Source organism: Bos indicus x Bos taurus, chromosome 23, assembly GCF_003369695.1.
Source record: "Bos indicus x Bos taurus breed Angus x Brahman F1 hybrid chromosome 23, Bos_hybrid_MaternalHap_v2.0, whole genome shotgun sequence".
Taxonomy (NCBI): Eukaryota; Metazoa; Chordata; class Mammalia; order Artiodactyla; family Bovidae; genus Bos; species Bos indicus x Bos taurus.
In genome coordinates, this window is record NC_040098.1 from 49850032 (window position 1) to 49863403 (window position 13372).

At 47.0% G+C, this 13372-nt stretch overlaps 1 protein-coding gene across 1 annotated transcript in view; it reads left to right on the forward strand.

The window, feature by feature from the left end:
* F13A1 (coagulation factor XIII A chain) overlaps positions 1-13372 on the forward strand; it is a 143551-nt gene that overhangs the window by 78745 nt on the left and 51434 nt on the right. The window contains exons 7-8 of the mRNA XM_027524821.1: positions 1659-1833; positions 4559-4697. Of these exons, the coding sequence (XP_027380622.1) occupies positions 1659-1833; positions 4559-4697 (314 nt within the window). The remainder of the gene's footprint in view (positions 1-1658; positions 1834-4558; positions 4698-13372) is intronic.

The window sequence follows — 13372 nt, forward strand, 5'->3', positions numbered from 1 at the left end:
CCCATTGGGGAATAAACGCTTATAAATCTAAACTCAGTAAGCCTAAGAAAGTGGTCTGGGGAAGTGCTGAGGCTGAGCTGGTAATTGGCAAGGCCAGGAACACATAAAAACTCATCATATTTTAGTATCTCTTCTATGATTTTCATAATCTGAATGCACCTGCTTTAATCACATGTTCCACTTTGTTTACTAAAGTCTCATCAGTATAATCTGAACCTATGCTTCTCAAACTCACGTGCACACGGATCACCTGGGGATTTTGTTAAACTGCAGTTTCTGATTCAACAGGCCTGGGGAGGGGCCTGAGAGCCTGCATTTCCAATAGACTCCTGGCACACCACTGCTGCTGGTCTATAGACCACACACTGAGGAGCAAGGCTATAAACCATGGTCATGTCAACATACAAGCATTGTTAAAGGGGCATCAGTTTCTGGAAAAACTCTTAGTGCTCCCCACCTAGACATTCTCTGACTGTGATTAAACATGATGCAAGTTACAGCAAGAGACGTTAACATTCAGCAGTGACCCCCAAGAAACTGACAGGATGCCTTGAAACTGTTCATTCCTGGCCCCAGTTTTATCATCTAAACATAAAACATTTTTTCCCTGCACTTGAGGTCTCCTGCTACCAAATGTGGAGAAGGCAATGGCACCCACTCCAGTGCTCTTGCCTGGAAAATCCCATGGACGGAGGAGCCTGGAAGGCTGCAGTGCATGGGGTCGCTGAGGGTCGGACACGACTGAGCGACTTCACTTTCACTTTTCACTTTCATGCATTGGAGAAAGAAATGGCAACCCACTCCAGTGTTTTTGCCTGGAGAATCCCATGAGGTCTCACTAGGACATGACTGAAGCGACTTAGCAGCAGGAGCAGCAGCAGCTACCAAATGACTGTCGTCTGAGTGTGTAGCAATTTTTTCCCAAATATTCAAGATTGCCATTCTTTGCTTACATCTCCCTTATATTTAAACTATAATACCCCAGGTCCTTAATGTAACTGGAAATATCTATTAACAAAATTTTATAATCACCTTAAACAATTATAAAGAAAATACTTCTGTTCGTGCAATTTTTAAAAAAACAAGCTCTGCAAGGTACCCATGGGAATCTAATTTCTTGTTAACTCTTAATGGTTCCTATGACAGCACCTACATATTTTTTCAATTTATTAGAGTCAGCTACTCATCATCAAAGTCGAACCTCATTAGACCATCAGACTTTGGGCCCCCATGCTAACATCTAACATCGTTTGTCAATTTTTAGCTTTCCTTCTATCAAGACAAGATCCCTCCTTGAGCCATCTTCTTTTGTAAGTCTTCTTCCTCTTTTCCTCACACATTCTCCAGCACAGTTCCACCCAGACCAAGGGCCCAAGTGCTTGAGAAGCCATGATAACTCTTCCTGCCTGCTACTCAGCACCACCTCACCAGAATCATACGCTGTTTAAGAGGCGGCCTTGGCCAACTGGTTCACCCTCACACACTTAGTCATCACACCACTTTCCCTGATACATAGCAGTGAACTGAACAGAAGTAGAACTCTTGATCATGCAGGAACACAGAAGGCGCTGGAAGCCTTAGGTTGCCCAGAGTCAGAGTCTGGAGAGGACTCTTCTAAAGGACTTTGGCTCCTTCTCACCTGTCATGGTCTCGTTTAGATCAATGCCAAGGACGACGAAGGCGTCATTGCTGGCTCCTGGGACAATGTCTACGCTTATGGTGTTCCCCCATCAGCTTGGACCGGAAGTGTTGACATCCTCCTAGAATACAAGAGTTCTCAGAAACCAGTCCGCTATGGTCAGTGCTGGGTTTTTGCTGGTGTCTTTAATACATGTAAGTATCCAGTTGAGTAAACATTTTTTTAATGTAAAGGAAATGTCACCTCAAGACATTTAGTCTATAACCTGGTGAAGGGACCTAGCAATCTCTGTTGGATCTATAGAATTTGTGGATGGCTACTCTGGGATATAGTCAATGCATAGTTAAATCATACGGGGCCAGTATGCTCCTAATTTCTCTTTGACTGCAGAACCTTTATAGAAAGAATGAGAGACAATTTCCTACATAATCCATCATTCAACCCTCAGCAAAATGGAGAGTCTTGGGGCCAGGAAAGGGTGTGGGGGAAGGATATACAATTTTTAATTAGTAACCTCCACATTTTAAAAACGGTTAAATTAGCAAAATTTAAAATAATAAATAATAAGATGTAGACTTATTTGTTATTCAGAAGGTTTACAAATATGCTTATTTGCTTACTGTGTATCCCTGAGAATTCTGTAAATATGCCCACTTAGTTTTTACCCTAGCTGTGGAGGGTGGGTGGCAGGAGGGCTTATCTCAATTCTTATGTATGAGTCTCAATGCCCCTGAGCAATTAGACACCAGAACTTAATGAACGATCTTTACTCCCTGGCATCCCCTCCTGCCTTTAATCTACCCAACATCCAAACCGTAGAGGAAAACACACGGGAACAGAACCATTCTCTTCCACCTCGTGCATTATTTTCCAATATGGCATTTGTCTGTCCCGGCCCAGACAATGTTATTGTTAATTCAGTGAATAGTTTTTAAAAAATACGTTTATTTCAGTATGTCTTCATCATTGGTAATGATAATCATTCTCATGCCATTGCCAGACCCTACAAGAAAGACATGAAACTCAAGTCAAAGTGTCCTTTCTACTTACTCACTAATAAAGACTGCTTTATCCAGTTAGCATGGTTTTTAATCAGAAAAATCAAGGAGAGTCTGAAGGCTGGAAGCCAGGATGAGATAATTTTTTATAAATGATCAGGGAGACTGTCAGTTTCAGCTCAAAGTTGTGACCATCTGAGAGTCAGTCAGAGGTCCACGTGGGAAGAAATCATAAGTGTTGTGTTGCATGTTTTTTTCTCTATGGCATCAAACTGAGTAGGATTATTTTCTTAGCCATTCCCATATACTTAAGAGCTACAGGAACATGTATTTCCTGGGAGCAATGAAGGGCAGTGGAGCCAAGGTATCAGTGTCCTAGGAAGCCTGGTCTGTGGAGTTCCCCATGGAAGCCTGAACTTTAGGAAAGCTAACAGTTGGGAGGAAGGACCCCTCCTCCATGGTTCCCAAGCCAAGATTGTGTGCCAGGGGCTTGGCGGAGACAGCCTCTCTGATGAAGTGTTCCCAGGAAAACACAAAGCACTCCCCACGTCCCCTTGACGCCTGCAGTTTCACTATCCCAGTGTGAATCTTTAGATTCAGAAACAGATAAAATGGTCAACAACTTCCATCCACGTATTGTTGCTGTTGTTTAGTCGCTAAGTCATGTTCGACTCTTTTGCGACCCCATGGACTGTAACCCGCTAGGCTCCTCTGTCCATGGGATTCTCTAGGGAAGAATACTGGAGAGGGTAGCCATTCCATGAGATCTTCCTGACTCAGGGATCAAACGTGAGTCTCCTGCTTTGCAGGCAGACTCTTTACCACTGAGCCACCTGGGAAGCCCTCCACCCAAGTATGCCTTCTGTATAAAAGGATCATCAGATCTATTCCTGAAAACCGACTCTGGTGATAAGGCAGAGGCCCAGTGTAGGGATGCCACCATGAGGATAAACCTGAAAAGGGAATTTGGAGGGGAGGAGGTCCTGGTGCCCTGTATCAAGCTGCATCTGGCTTAAAATTACGAGTTCAGCAGACTCTGGGACAAACCTCACCCTGTGATCACATGAATTGGTGCTAAGGTAGGAACAGAGCTAGAGTGCCGATCACTGTGTTGGTGAAACTGCAGTGTGTGTCAGGGTTGTAAATCCAGAGAGGAAGATGGGAGTGAGAGGCAGGTGGTGTCACTTGGGGTGTGAAGATTAAGTCATTTAATGAGGACCCTTGAGTCTCTACCAGACTCGTGCTTGGACTTCCAAGGTTGTTCTATTGAAGGGGGTGGATAGCCTTTGGTTAAAAATGCTAAACAATTCTGAGAGGGGCGGGGAAAAAGGCAAGTCATTAATCTTAAAATTGTCAGCTGAATTATTTTCAATGAGCACTGATGTCTGGCGTCCTGGGAGCCAGGAAGGGCATTGGATTAAGTTTGATCAATAGGTACATATGGCAAGAGATGCATCCAGGTAATTTATTATCTAACAATTAAAATGAATCTGCGGTGTCACCCTCCACCAAGTGTCACAAGAGCAAGTTCCACCCAGGAAAACAAACCACATTGAGGGTCTGCTTGGTAAATTCCTGATTTCCTACTAGCTGGGGTTTTTAAATTTTTATTTCCAGAAACACAGGCCATTAGCGAAATTAAAATAATCCTACTTTGATGATCATGTGATTAGCAACTAAACTGGAACCCTGTTACTAAGATCCCATTCCCACTGGTATCATTTGGCGCCCACTGGTCCCCAGAAAGGCTTCTGTCTGCTTCCCTGATCCTTGGCGACAGGCCCCTTTTGGCTTTGGACACCTGAGAACAACATGTGCGTGTTGGTCAAGAAGAAAGTCCCTCCTGAGAAGGGATTGCTCACTCGATGTTTATTAGATCTTGGCGATCTGTTTAATTGTGGTCCATCCTTCTTTCTTGCAGTTTTGCGATGCCTGGGGATACCAGCGCGAGTCGTCACCAACTATTTCTCAGCCCATGACAATGATGCCAACTTGCAATTGGACATATTCTTGGAAGAAGACGGGAACGTGAACTCCAAACTCACCAAGGATTCGGTGTGGTGAGTTTGATTTGCAGGGCACTGGCTGATATCAAATTGAAGTGCATAACACACTTACCACCAGACAGAGTCAGTCTGATGCTTCTTTCTGTTCTATTTTAAGGACTATTCAATACCGTAGGCACAAATGTCTGATTGTCAGAGACTGTTTTTAGCTAATGAATGAGAAATGTTACTGAACAGCAGTTTGGGCTTCTAGTAATAAAGATCGATCACCCCATTACAGCAGCAACTCCTGGAAGACGCCACAGCTTTAGTGGCCAGAGCCTATACCAGTTCTTCTCTAGCTTTTGCTGTTGTTGCTGTTCAGCCACTGAGTCGTGTCCAACTCTTTGCAACCCCAGCACACCAGGCTGCCCTGTCCATCACTATCTCCTGGAGTTTGCCCAAACTCGTGTCCGTCAAGTCAGTGATGCTACCTAACCCTCTCATCCTCTGTTACCCCCTTCTCCTGTTGCCTTCGATCTTTCCCAGCATCTGGGTCTTTTCCAAGGAGTCAGTTCTTCTTATCAGGTGGCCAAAATATTGGACCTTCAGCTTCAGCATCAGGATCAACCCATGAACATTCAGGGTTGATCTTCTTTAGGATGGACTGGTTGGATCTCCTTGCAGTCCAAGGGGCTCTCAAGAGTCTTCTGCAGCCCCACAGTTCTAGCTTGCTGCTACTGCTGCTAAGTCACTTCAGTCGTGTCTGACTCTGTATGACCCCATGGACTGCAGCCCACCAGGCTCCTCTGTCCATGGGATTCTCCAGGCAAGAACAATGGAGTGGGTTGCCATTTCCTCCTCCAACAGTTCTAGCTTAGCGCATGACTATTATGGTGAACAGCAGAGACACAGAAGCCCTGTGTTCTCTACGGTAAGAGCAACATAGCCAACTTTTATTAAGCACTTACTGTGTACCAGTCTCTGTGTGTACATAAGCTTATCTAATCCTTTTAGGTTTAATCAGACAGGAGTTTATTACCATTCCATTTACAGCTGAGCAAACTGAGGCACAGAGAGCTTAAAATACTTTTCTCAAGGTCACACATCTGGTAAGCTAAGAATAAAACCAAGAGCATCTGACCCTTTTGCTGCTGAGTCACTTTTAGTCGTGTCCGACTCTGTGCAACCCCATAGATGGCAGCCCACCAGACTCCCCCGTCCCTGAGATTCTCCAGGCAAGAACACTGGAGTGGGTTTCCATTTCCTTCTCCAATGCATGAAAGTGAAAAGTGAAAATGAAGTCGCTCAGTCATGTCCGACTCTTCCTGACCCCATGGACTGCAGCCTACCAGGCTCCTCCAACCATGGGATTTTCCAGGCAAGAGTACTAGAGTGGGTTGCCATTGCCTTCTCTGATCTTACCCTTAACCACAACCTTTTTGTTTTTGGCCTTTGCAATATAAATAGGATTGCTCTTTGCATGTAAAGATATGGTTCTCCTGATCTGTGACCTCATCTTTTATTCAGAGATAGAAGTGGAAATAAAGTCAGAATTATTACCAAGTACCAGCCCTATGGTGTTTTCACTGCCCTGAACAGCTGTATCATAAGCTGGTTGCAAGGAGTTTAGGATTCCAAAGAAATTTCCTTTATCCATGGGGACCCACTCATTCCAAAACAGTATTCTAAAAAGATGGTGGGGGGGTGGAATCCCAAGAATCCAAATGTAAAGGGTATTCACAAAGGTCTGTATGGAGGGAAACTGCCAGGCATGAACTCAGTGGAATTTCCAAGCCAAAAAGATGTCTCCTAGAGCTGTTCTTTATAAGTAATAAAGCTAAAACACTGTCAGCGGTGAAAACATCCGAGTGGGCATGGGAGGAAGTTGGAAGCTCATTTTAGAAGAAATTAAAAGTTAGAAGTGTCTTAACTCCCCCATGTCACAGGAATGGAGCACAGATGCAGGGCAGAATTCACTCAGCAGTCCCAGCAGACGCTCATTTGAGAATGAGAAAAGAAGCAAAATTGCTGAACTAGTGGCAAAATGCTCGTATGAATAAAAAAAACACTGCAGTTCACTTGAAGGGAGCGAGCTGAGCAATGACAAGCTGGAGACTATAGTCAAGACAAAAGCTCTCCTCTGTAAACTGAACGGCAATTGAAAGCACCATTTAAGCCCTTGGAATCCCAGTAGAGCAGCCCTGTGTGTATATGGAATGACAAAAAAAAAAAAAAAAACAGACCCAAATAGCCACCTCCGAAGCTGCTGTGACATTTGAACATGGCAGATAAGAAAAATGGTAGAGATGAACCTACTTGCAGAGCAAGCATAGAGACAGTGCTGGAGAAAAGACCATGGACGCGGGTGAGGGCCGAGCTGGGAGGGTGGCGCTGGCAAGTATACGCGACCACATGTGATGCAGGCGGCTGGCGGGGAGCTGCCGTGCAGCACAGGGGCCTCAGCTCGGGGCTCCACGATGACCTAGGGGGTGGGAGGCCCCCGAGGAGGGGATGTACGCGCACAGAGCGCAGATCCCCTTCCTGGAGAGCACAAACCAACACAACCTCATAAAGCAATTATACGCCGATTGTTTCAAAGAATTATTTGGCATTCTGCACTGCTTATCTCTTCCTTACTCTCTCTCTCTCTACACACACACATACACACACACCACTCAATGCCCTGGTAGCCAACTGCAGCTCAGAATTATTCCTTCCAATTCTTTAACCCAAATGCCTCCCACCATAAATCCCCGCAGGCACCCAACAAATAACCTCATGACACCCCTTGTTCAACTGATACAAAAGCATGAAGCTGACAGACCTTTCCTTGGTAACCCTTTCCTCTTTCAGCTCTCTGCTCCGAATTCCTTTCTCAGTTTCTCCAACTCTCGTTCCTTCACTGTGCTCAGCTGTGTCAGATTCTTCAGAGACTCTGTATCCATGGGATTTCCCAGACGAGAATACTGGAGTGGGTTACCATTTCCTACTCCAGGGGATCTTCCCGACCCAGGGGTCGAACCTGCACCTCCTGCATCTTCTGCTCAGACAGGCGGATTCTTTAGCACTAGGTCCTCCTGGGAAGCCCGGGTGTTCCTGGGCTTTTCGCTCCTTCATTGTCGTCCCCGAAGATCCCACCACCATGGGACCATGTTCTCTGGTCTGGGACCCTCCCGCCTCCTCCACGAGCAGACCACCACCCCAGTCGCCCCGTCTCCCCTCTGCTTGGCTCACAGTCTGACTAATTGAACGGCTGCTGCTCACCCAGCTCGGAACATGCCAGATTGTGGAGTGCAGGGATTAAAGGGGTCGAGTCAGCCCTGGGTCAGGCTGTGTGACCTTGGGCACCGCACACCCTCTCTGTGTCTCTCTTGCCCCCTAGGGTGGCGCTGACAACATTTCCAAGCATAACAGGTGCTTAATGAGAGTTAGCTGCTGTGACTGCGTTCATTACTAGTCGCACAGCTGGAATTTCGTGGAGGCAATATGTTGCCATTGACCTGGGCACACTGAAGGAGTCAGGAAGAGGGGGTGCCCAGTGTTCTATGATGACTCGTTATTTCTGTCACTCTAGGGTTTTTGTGTTTTTTTTTTTTTTAAATGAAAGCCAGAAACTGCCTCCTCAGTACAAACACCAGTGAACCCTAGAAGTGATAAACGTTCTGGAAAGCCAGAAGTATTTCTGAGACCCTCCTTGGTCGAGGAGGCTGGTGGAGACTGTCCCTGGACGCGTCCTCCAGCACGGGGTCCCCATGGCCACCCCTGAGTCAAACTCTGACTTGGGCAGTCACCGGCCGCGGGACCTTGAGAAGACAGCTTCACCTCGCTGAGCTTCCTCATCCATAGACTGAGCCTAACTTAGTAGTTACTGATTAAACGACAATGTAGCGAGGCAAGTAAAGTGCTCCCCACAGGGCTCTGCGGGCGCCTGCCGATGGGACTGGCGATGCCCGCTGGTGAGAAGCAGGGCCCGCCTGCGGGGTCGGCAAGCCGGGGAGGGGTGGGGGCAGGAGGCTGACAGAGGCCGAGCCCAGGCAGGGAGGAGCCCGCGGCCCGCCGACCCCGAGAGGCCAGGGCTGCACGGTGGGCCGCACGCGGCCCGATGGACTTCCGAGTGGGGGTCTCGCAGCCGTCGGCCGCCCCGAGCCGCCAGCCTTGCTTCCCTCCTCCGGCTCCTCTCAGACAGGCTGCCGGTTTGTCCCTGGCCCTGCGCCCTCTTTCTAACGGCGACCATGAGAATGACTGCCTGGTTTTCTCAGCACCTCCACCATCTCTCCACCACTGAGGTGCTGATGGTGGCGAATCAGGGTCCAGCTGGTCCAGCTGGTCCAGCTGACTCTTCTCCGTGGCTGTCGAGTCCCACATGCCTGAAGCAGAAATACGCCCAGACGGAGGGTCAGAGGGAGAATGGAAGACGGGTGTGAAGGCGTGTTGTGCAGTTCAGAGCCAAGAGGGCTAAGTCGGGCTTCCCCCGGGCTCTGACCTCCTTTACCCCCGCAGACCACCCAGCACTGACCGTTCACCCACCGGCTTCCTGCTCTGCCAGCCTAGGTCCCTGAGTGTGGATCCCCCCTTCCAGAGAGCCTCAGCTCGCTAGGGGCAGCAGTTTGGCACTGAGTGGACGTCCTCTTGATGCCCTGGAGGGAAGAGTGGGCTTCTTGCGGATTCAGGAGAGGGAGGGGCCCTTACAAGGGCACAGCTGGGCGGAGTAATTGGACCTTGGCTCACAAATGAAATTCCGGGAGGGCCAACTCAAGATAACATATCCTGGAAGGAGCGGTTTAAGCCGCCTGCCCCCAGTGTGTAGATGGGTTGGGAATTATGCCTGAGCTCCGGGGGAAGGCATCCATGTATCACCGAGGACAGCTTAATGAAGATGCTGGTGCCATGTCCGGCTGCAATCCAGGCAGTGAGCAGGGACGAGGGGCTCACGCTGGGCAGGAGTAAAGTGACCATTTGTCCACATCCTGAACGAGCTCGGCTTGCTCACCTCATCATTCCACAGTCACAGCATCAGTGGAAACAATTTTTTTACGGGAGTTAGGGCTCCAACATAGTAAAGGGTGAATGTATGATAGTTTGGGTTCCAATCGGTTCTCATGGGTTTGGGGTGATTACATGATGCCACTTTTGTAAAAGCTTTTTATTTTCTTCTGAGGGTTAGCTGATTAACAAACAGTGTTGTGGCAGTTTCAGGGGAACAGCAAAGGGGCTTGGCCATACATAGACATGTATCGGAAATGGAAACAATTTTAAAAGAAAGGGATGGTGGTGCTGATTAGGGTCATGAAAGGCATTTCAGTAGGAGGCTCCTCTCCTTCCAAATGGAAGTGTGATCCAGTGTCCCACTGCTGGAGAGGAAGTGGTCAGACAGGATGATTCTGGGTAAAGGGTCTGTGCCCACCTCTAGACTTGTCTCCATCAGAATGCGGCCTCAGCAGGGGAGCCATGTCTGGTGTATTCTACTTTGGCTTTGCCAACACAGTGCAGGGCATAGACCTGGTTGGAAAACATTTTAGGTACTCATTTAGCTGATTAATCTCATTTAATCCATTCCACAAATGCTATGATACACGAATATGTCCAAATGTCAGATGCTAAGGATTCAGGGGGAATTAACCAGGTCACTGCCCTCAAGACGCTCCGTCCGGTGTTCACCAGCAAGACAACCGCACACAGTACACTGTAGAAGTGTGAGGTGGGTGGCGGCGTGAGCAGGAGTCCTGGAGACGGAGCGAAGGGGCTTCCACCCTAAACCCAGGGGTGGAGCAGAAGGTGTTCACATGGTCAGTGGACAAAGCTGTTGTCCCCTTGTGATCTTCCGGTCATGCTCTTCAAAGATGAAATGCCCAGGAAATGCCCTTGACCCACAGTTGAAACTCAAGGTAAAAGTCTCAGGGGCTGATGTGAGACGACCAGAGATCAATTTGCTTCAAGGTCAAGTGGGAAGGAATGGAAGGTCGCTCAGTAGGTAAAGACATCGCCTGCAGTGCAGGGGCCACAAGAGACAGGTTTGATCCCTGGGTCAGGAAGAGCCCCTTGAGGAGGGAAAGGCAACCCGCTCCACTATTCTTGTCTGGAGAATCCCATGGACAGAGGAGCCTGGTGGGTTGCTGTCCATAGGGTTGTAAAAAGTCAGACATGACTGAAGCAACTGAACACATATGCACACATATATTATGACTATGGTTGTTGAAAATTGAAACTCACTCTCCATACGTCCAGCCCCTCACCACTCCTTCATGGACAATCTCAAGAACCTCTGACCCTTTGCCCTCTTCCCGAAGGGGCTAATGCCCCCAAGGCTGCACATTCATGAGAGACTGATGGACTCACTACTCTCTGGGGATGGGGATGGGTTGCCTTTACCATCAGCACCTCTCCCGCTTCTCCACCTGCCAGGCACTGTCCAACCCCGGATGCTAGCTCCTTTAAGACTAGCTCACCCCTCACTCGGAGTTGCAGAGATCCTAACAGTCACCAGTGTCCAGAAGCCCTCTTGGAGACAACAGCTTTCTAGACCCTGGGACTCCTCCCAGCCCATCCGAGCCTCTGCCTCAGGTGTCCCCTTCCATTCTACTCACATTCCTGGGGGAAGGTCTTCATCTCTAAACAGTGAGTTCCAGGTGGGGTTGGTGAAAGCACGAGCTATTCATGCCCTCGGGATGCGAAGAGAAGGGTCTGTGTACCTGTGTGCTCACCTAGGCCCATGAGCCCACCCATCTGCTTCCCAGAGGCCAGCTGATGGACCAGCTGTCAGATGTAGAAAATGGCATAGCTCAGAGGTTAAGCATCTCATGATATTAAAGATGATTGGAAAGATGATGAATGCTAAAACATTAGCAAGAGTCTTTCCTTTATTGCCTTTTCATTTGAAATTAAGTAGATTTGATGAAACTGGCTTTCTCAATTTAACTTTTTAAAAGAATTGTGAGTTAGCAAATTTCTTTTTATCAATTTCAGCTCAAAGTTGGGACAATCTAAGAACTAGTCAGTGACTCATGTGGAAAGAAAGTATAGTTTTATTTTGCTTTTCTTAGGATCTCATGGAAAAATGCCAGATCAAGTCAAACTTCTCTTATAATTTTCTTTCTTCTCTTTCTGTCCATGATTCAAGGCAATATGATTAGCTCTGCCACCAATTAGCTGAGTGACTTTGGGCAAGTTGCTTGAATTCTCTGGGCCTTAATTTTTTCATATGACTTTGAATTTAACAAGGTATAGGGTCACCTCCAGTATTGTAGCCTGGAAAGTTCCATGGACAGAAGAGCCTGGTGGGCTACCATCCATGGGGTCACAAGATTCAGACGGGACTTAGCAATGAAACCTCCGCCGCCACCAGCTCCAAAATGAACACTTTTTAAATGAACGTCACTGTTCCTCCAGCCAGGCCTTTCTTCCCCCGGTCAGTGGTTTCTGCCACAGGAACCCTGCTCATCTGCACAGGCCAGGCCGGGCTCCGCTCACCCACATGCAGGTGCTGCTCTGCAAACTGGCTCCCCAGGAAAAAAAGACACAGAAATCAAGCATGCCACAGAAAATTTCTGTAATTCTTTGGCTGGTCTCAATGCATCTGCTTCTTAAAAAATAAAAAAACCCTAACTTCGCTCCATACTTTTTGGAAAGAGCACAGGTGTTTGTTTGTTTTTCACTTCAAATGCAAAAAAGAAAAAAAAAAAAAAAAAACACCTCTACTGCAACAGGTAGTGTCGAATCTATAAATAAAGCTCTTTCTAAGCAAGTTTTAGAGCAGAAATTCAGCAGCTTGCATGCTGGGGATCCAGCCCTGGATGTCACGCACCCCGCAGAGCCTAATCTCACTGCGGTCTTGTACTTATGCTGATGTGCCCATCATAGGTGCATTTTTGATGTTCAGACTGATACACTTTAAAAAAAAAATACTTTTTACTTTGCATTGAGGTATAGCTTTACAAGGTTGAGATAGCTTCAGGTGCACAGTGAAGGAATCCAGCCGTGTACGTAAATGTATCCGATCTTCCCCAGCCTCCCGCCCACCTAGGCTGCCACATAACACTGAGCACAGTTCTTGTGCTGTACAGTTCCAGTCGGTTATCCAGTCTAAATACAGCGTGTACCTGTCCATCCCAAACTCCCTATCTCTTTCCCCCATCCTTCCCCCTGACAACCATAAATTTGCTGTCTAAGTCTGTGAGTCTCTTTCTGTAAGTAAGTCTGGTTTTGACCCCTGTTTGGGGAACTAAATCCCACATGTTACATGGCCAAAAAATAAAATCAAATTTTTAAAAAAGAAAAAGAAAATCTCTGCAGACTGATCCACTTTGCATATTGTTTTTAGAAGCTCAGTATGTTCTAATAGTTGGACTTTCACATGTTATATTGTAGTTGAGTTTTTAATCATGATACGCAAAAAGAATTATCCAAAAATGAATTCCAAGAAAAACAGAAGAAAAATTCTGAATATAAGCCAAACTGTTTATGATGCTTAGAGTTCACAAAATTATCTTGTGATGTATCCAAGTTACCAATCTTGAACAGCTACCAAAGACATTTATTTTCAAATAACTTAGCGAATTAACCACACTCTTGTCAGCCAAATTATTTTTGGGAAAATTACCTGGAGCTAGGTCGGGAGAGCTGTCATTAGAGACCTAAGAATATATGCTGTGAATCCACTCCAAAGTCTCGAAGGAAGGATTGAGAAACTTATCTGCCACCTCCAAGAATCAAAATAGCTCCTGCTTATGGAACGCTTTCTTTGTGCCAGG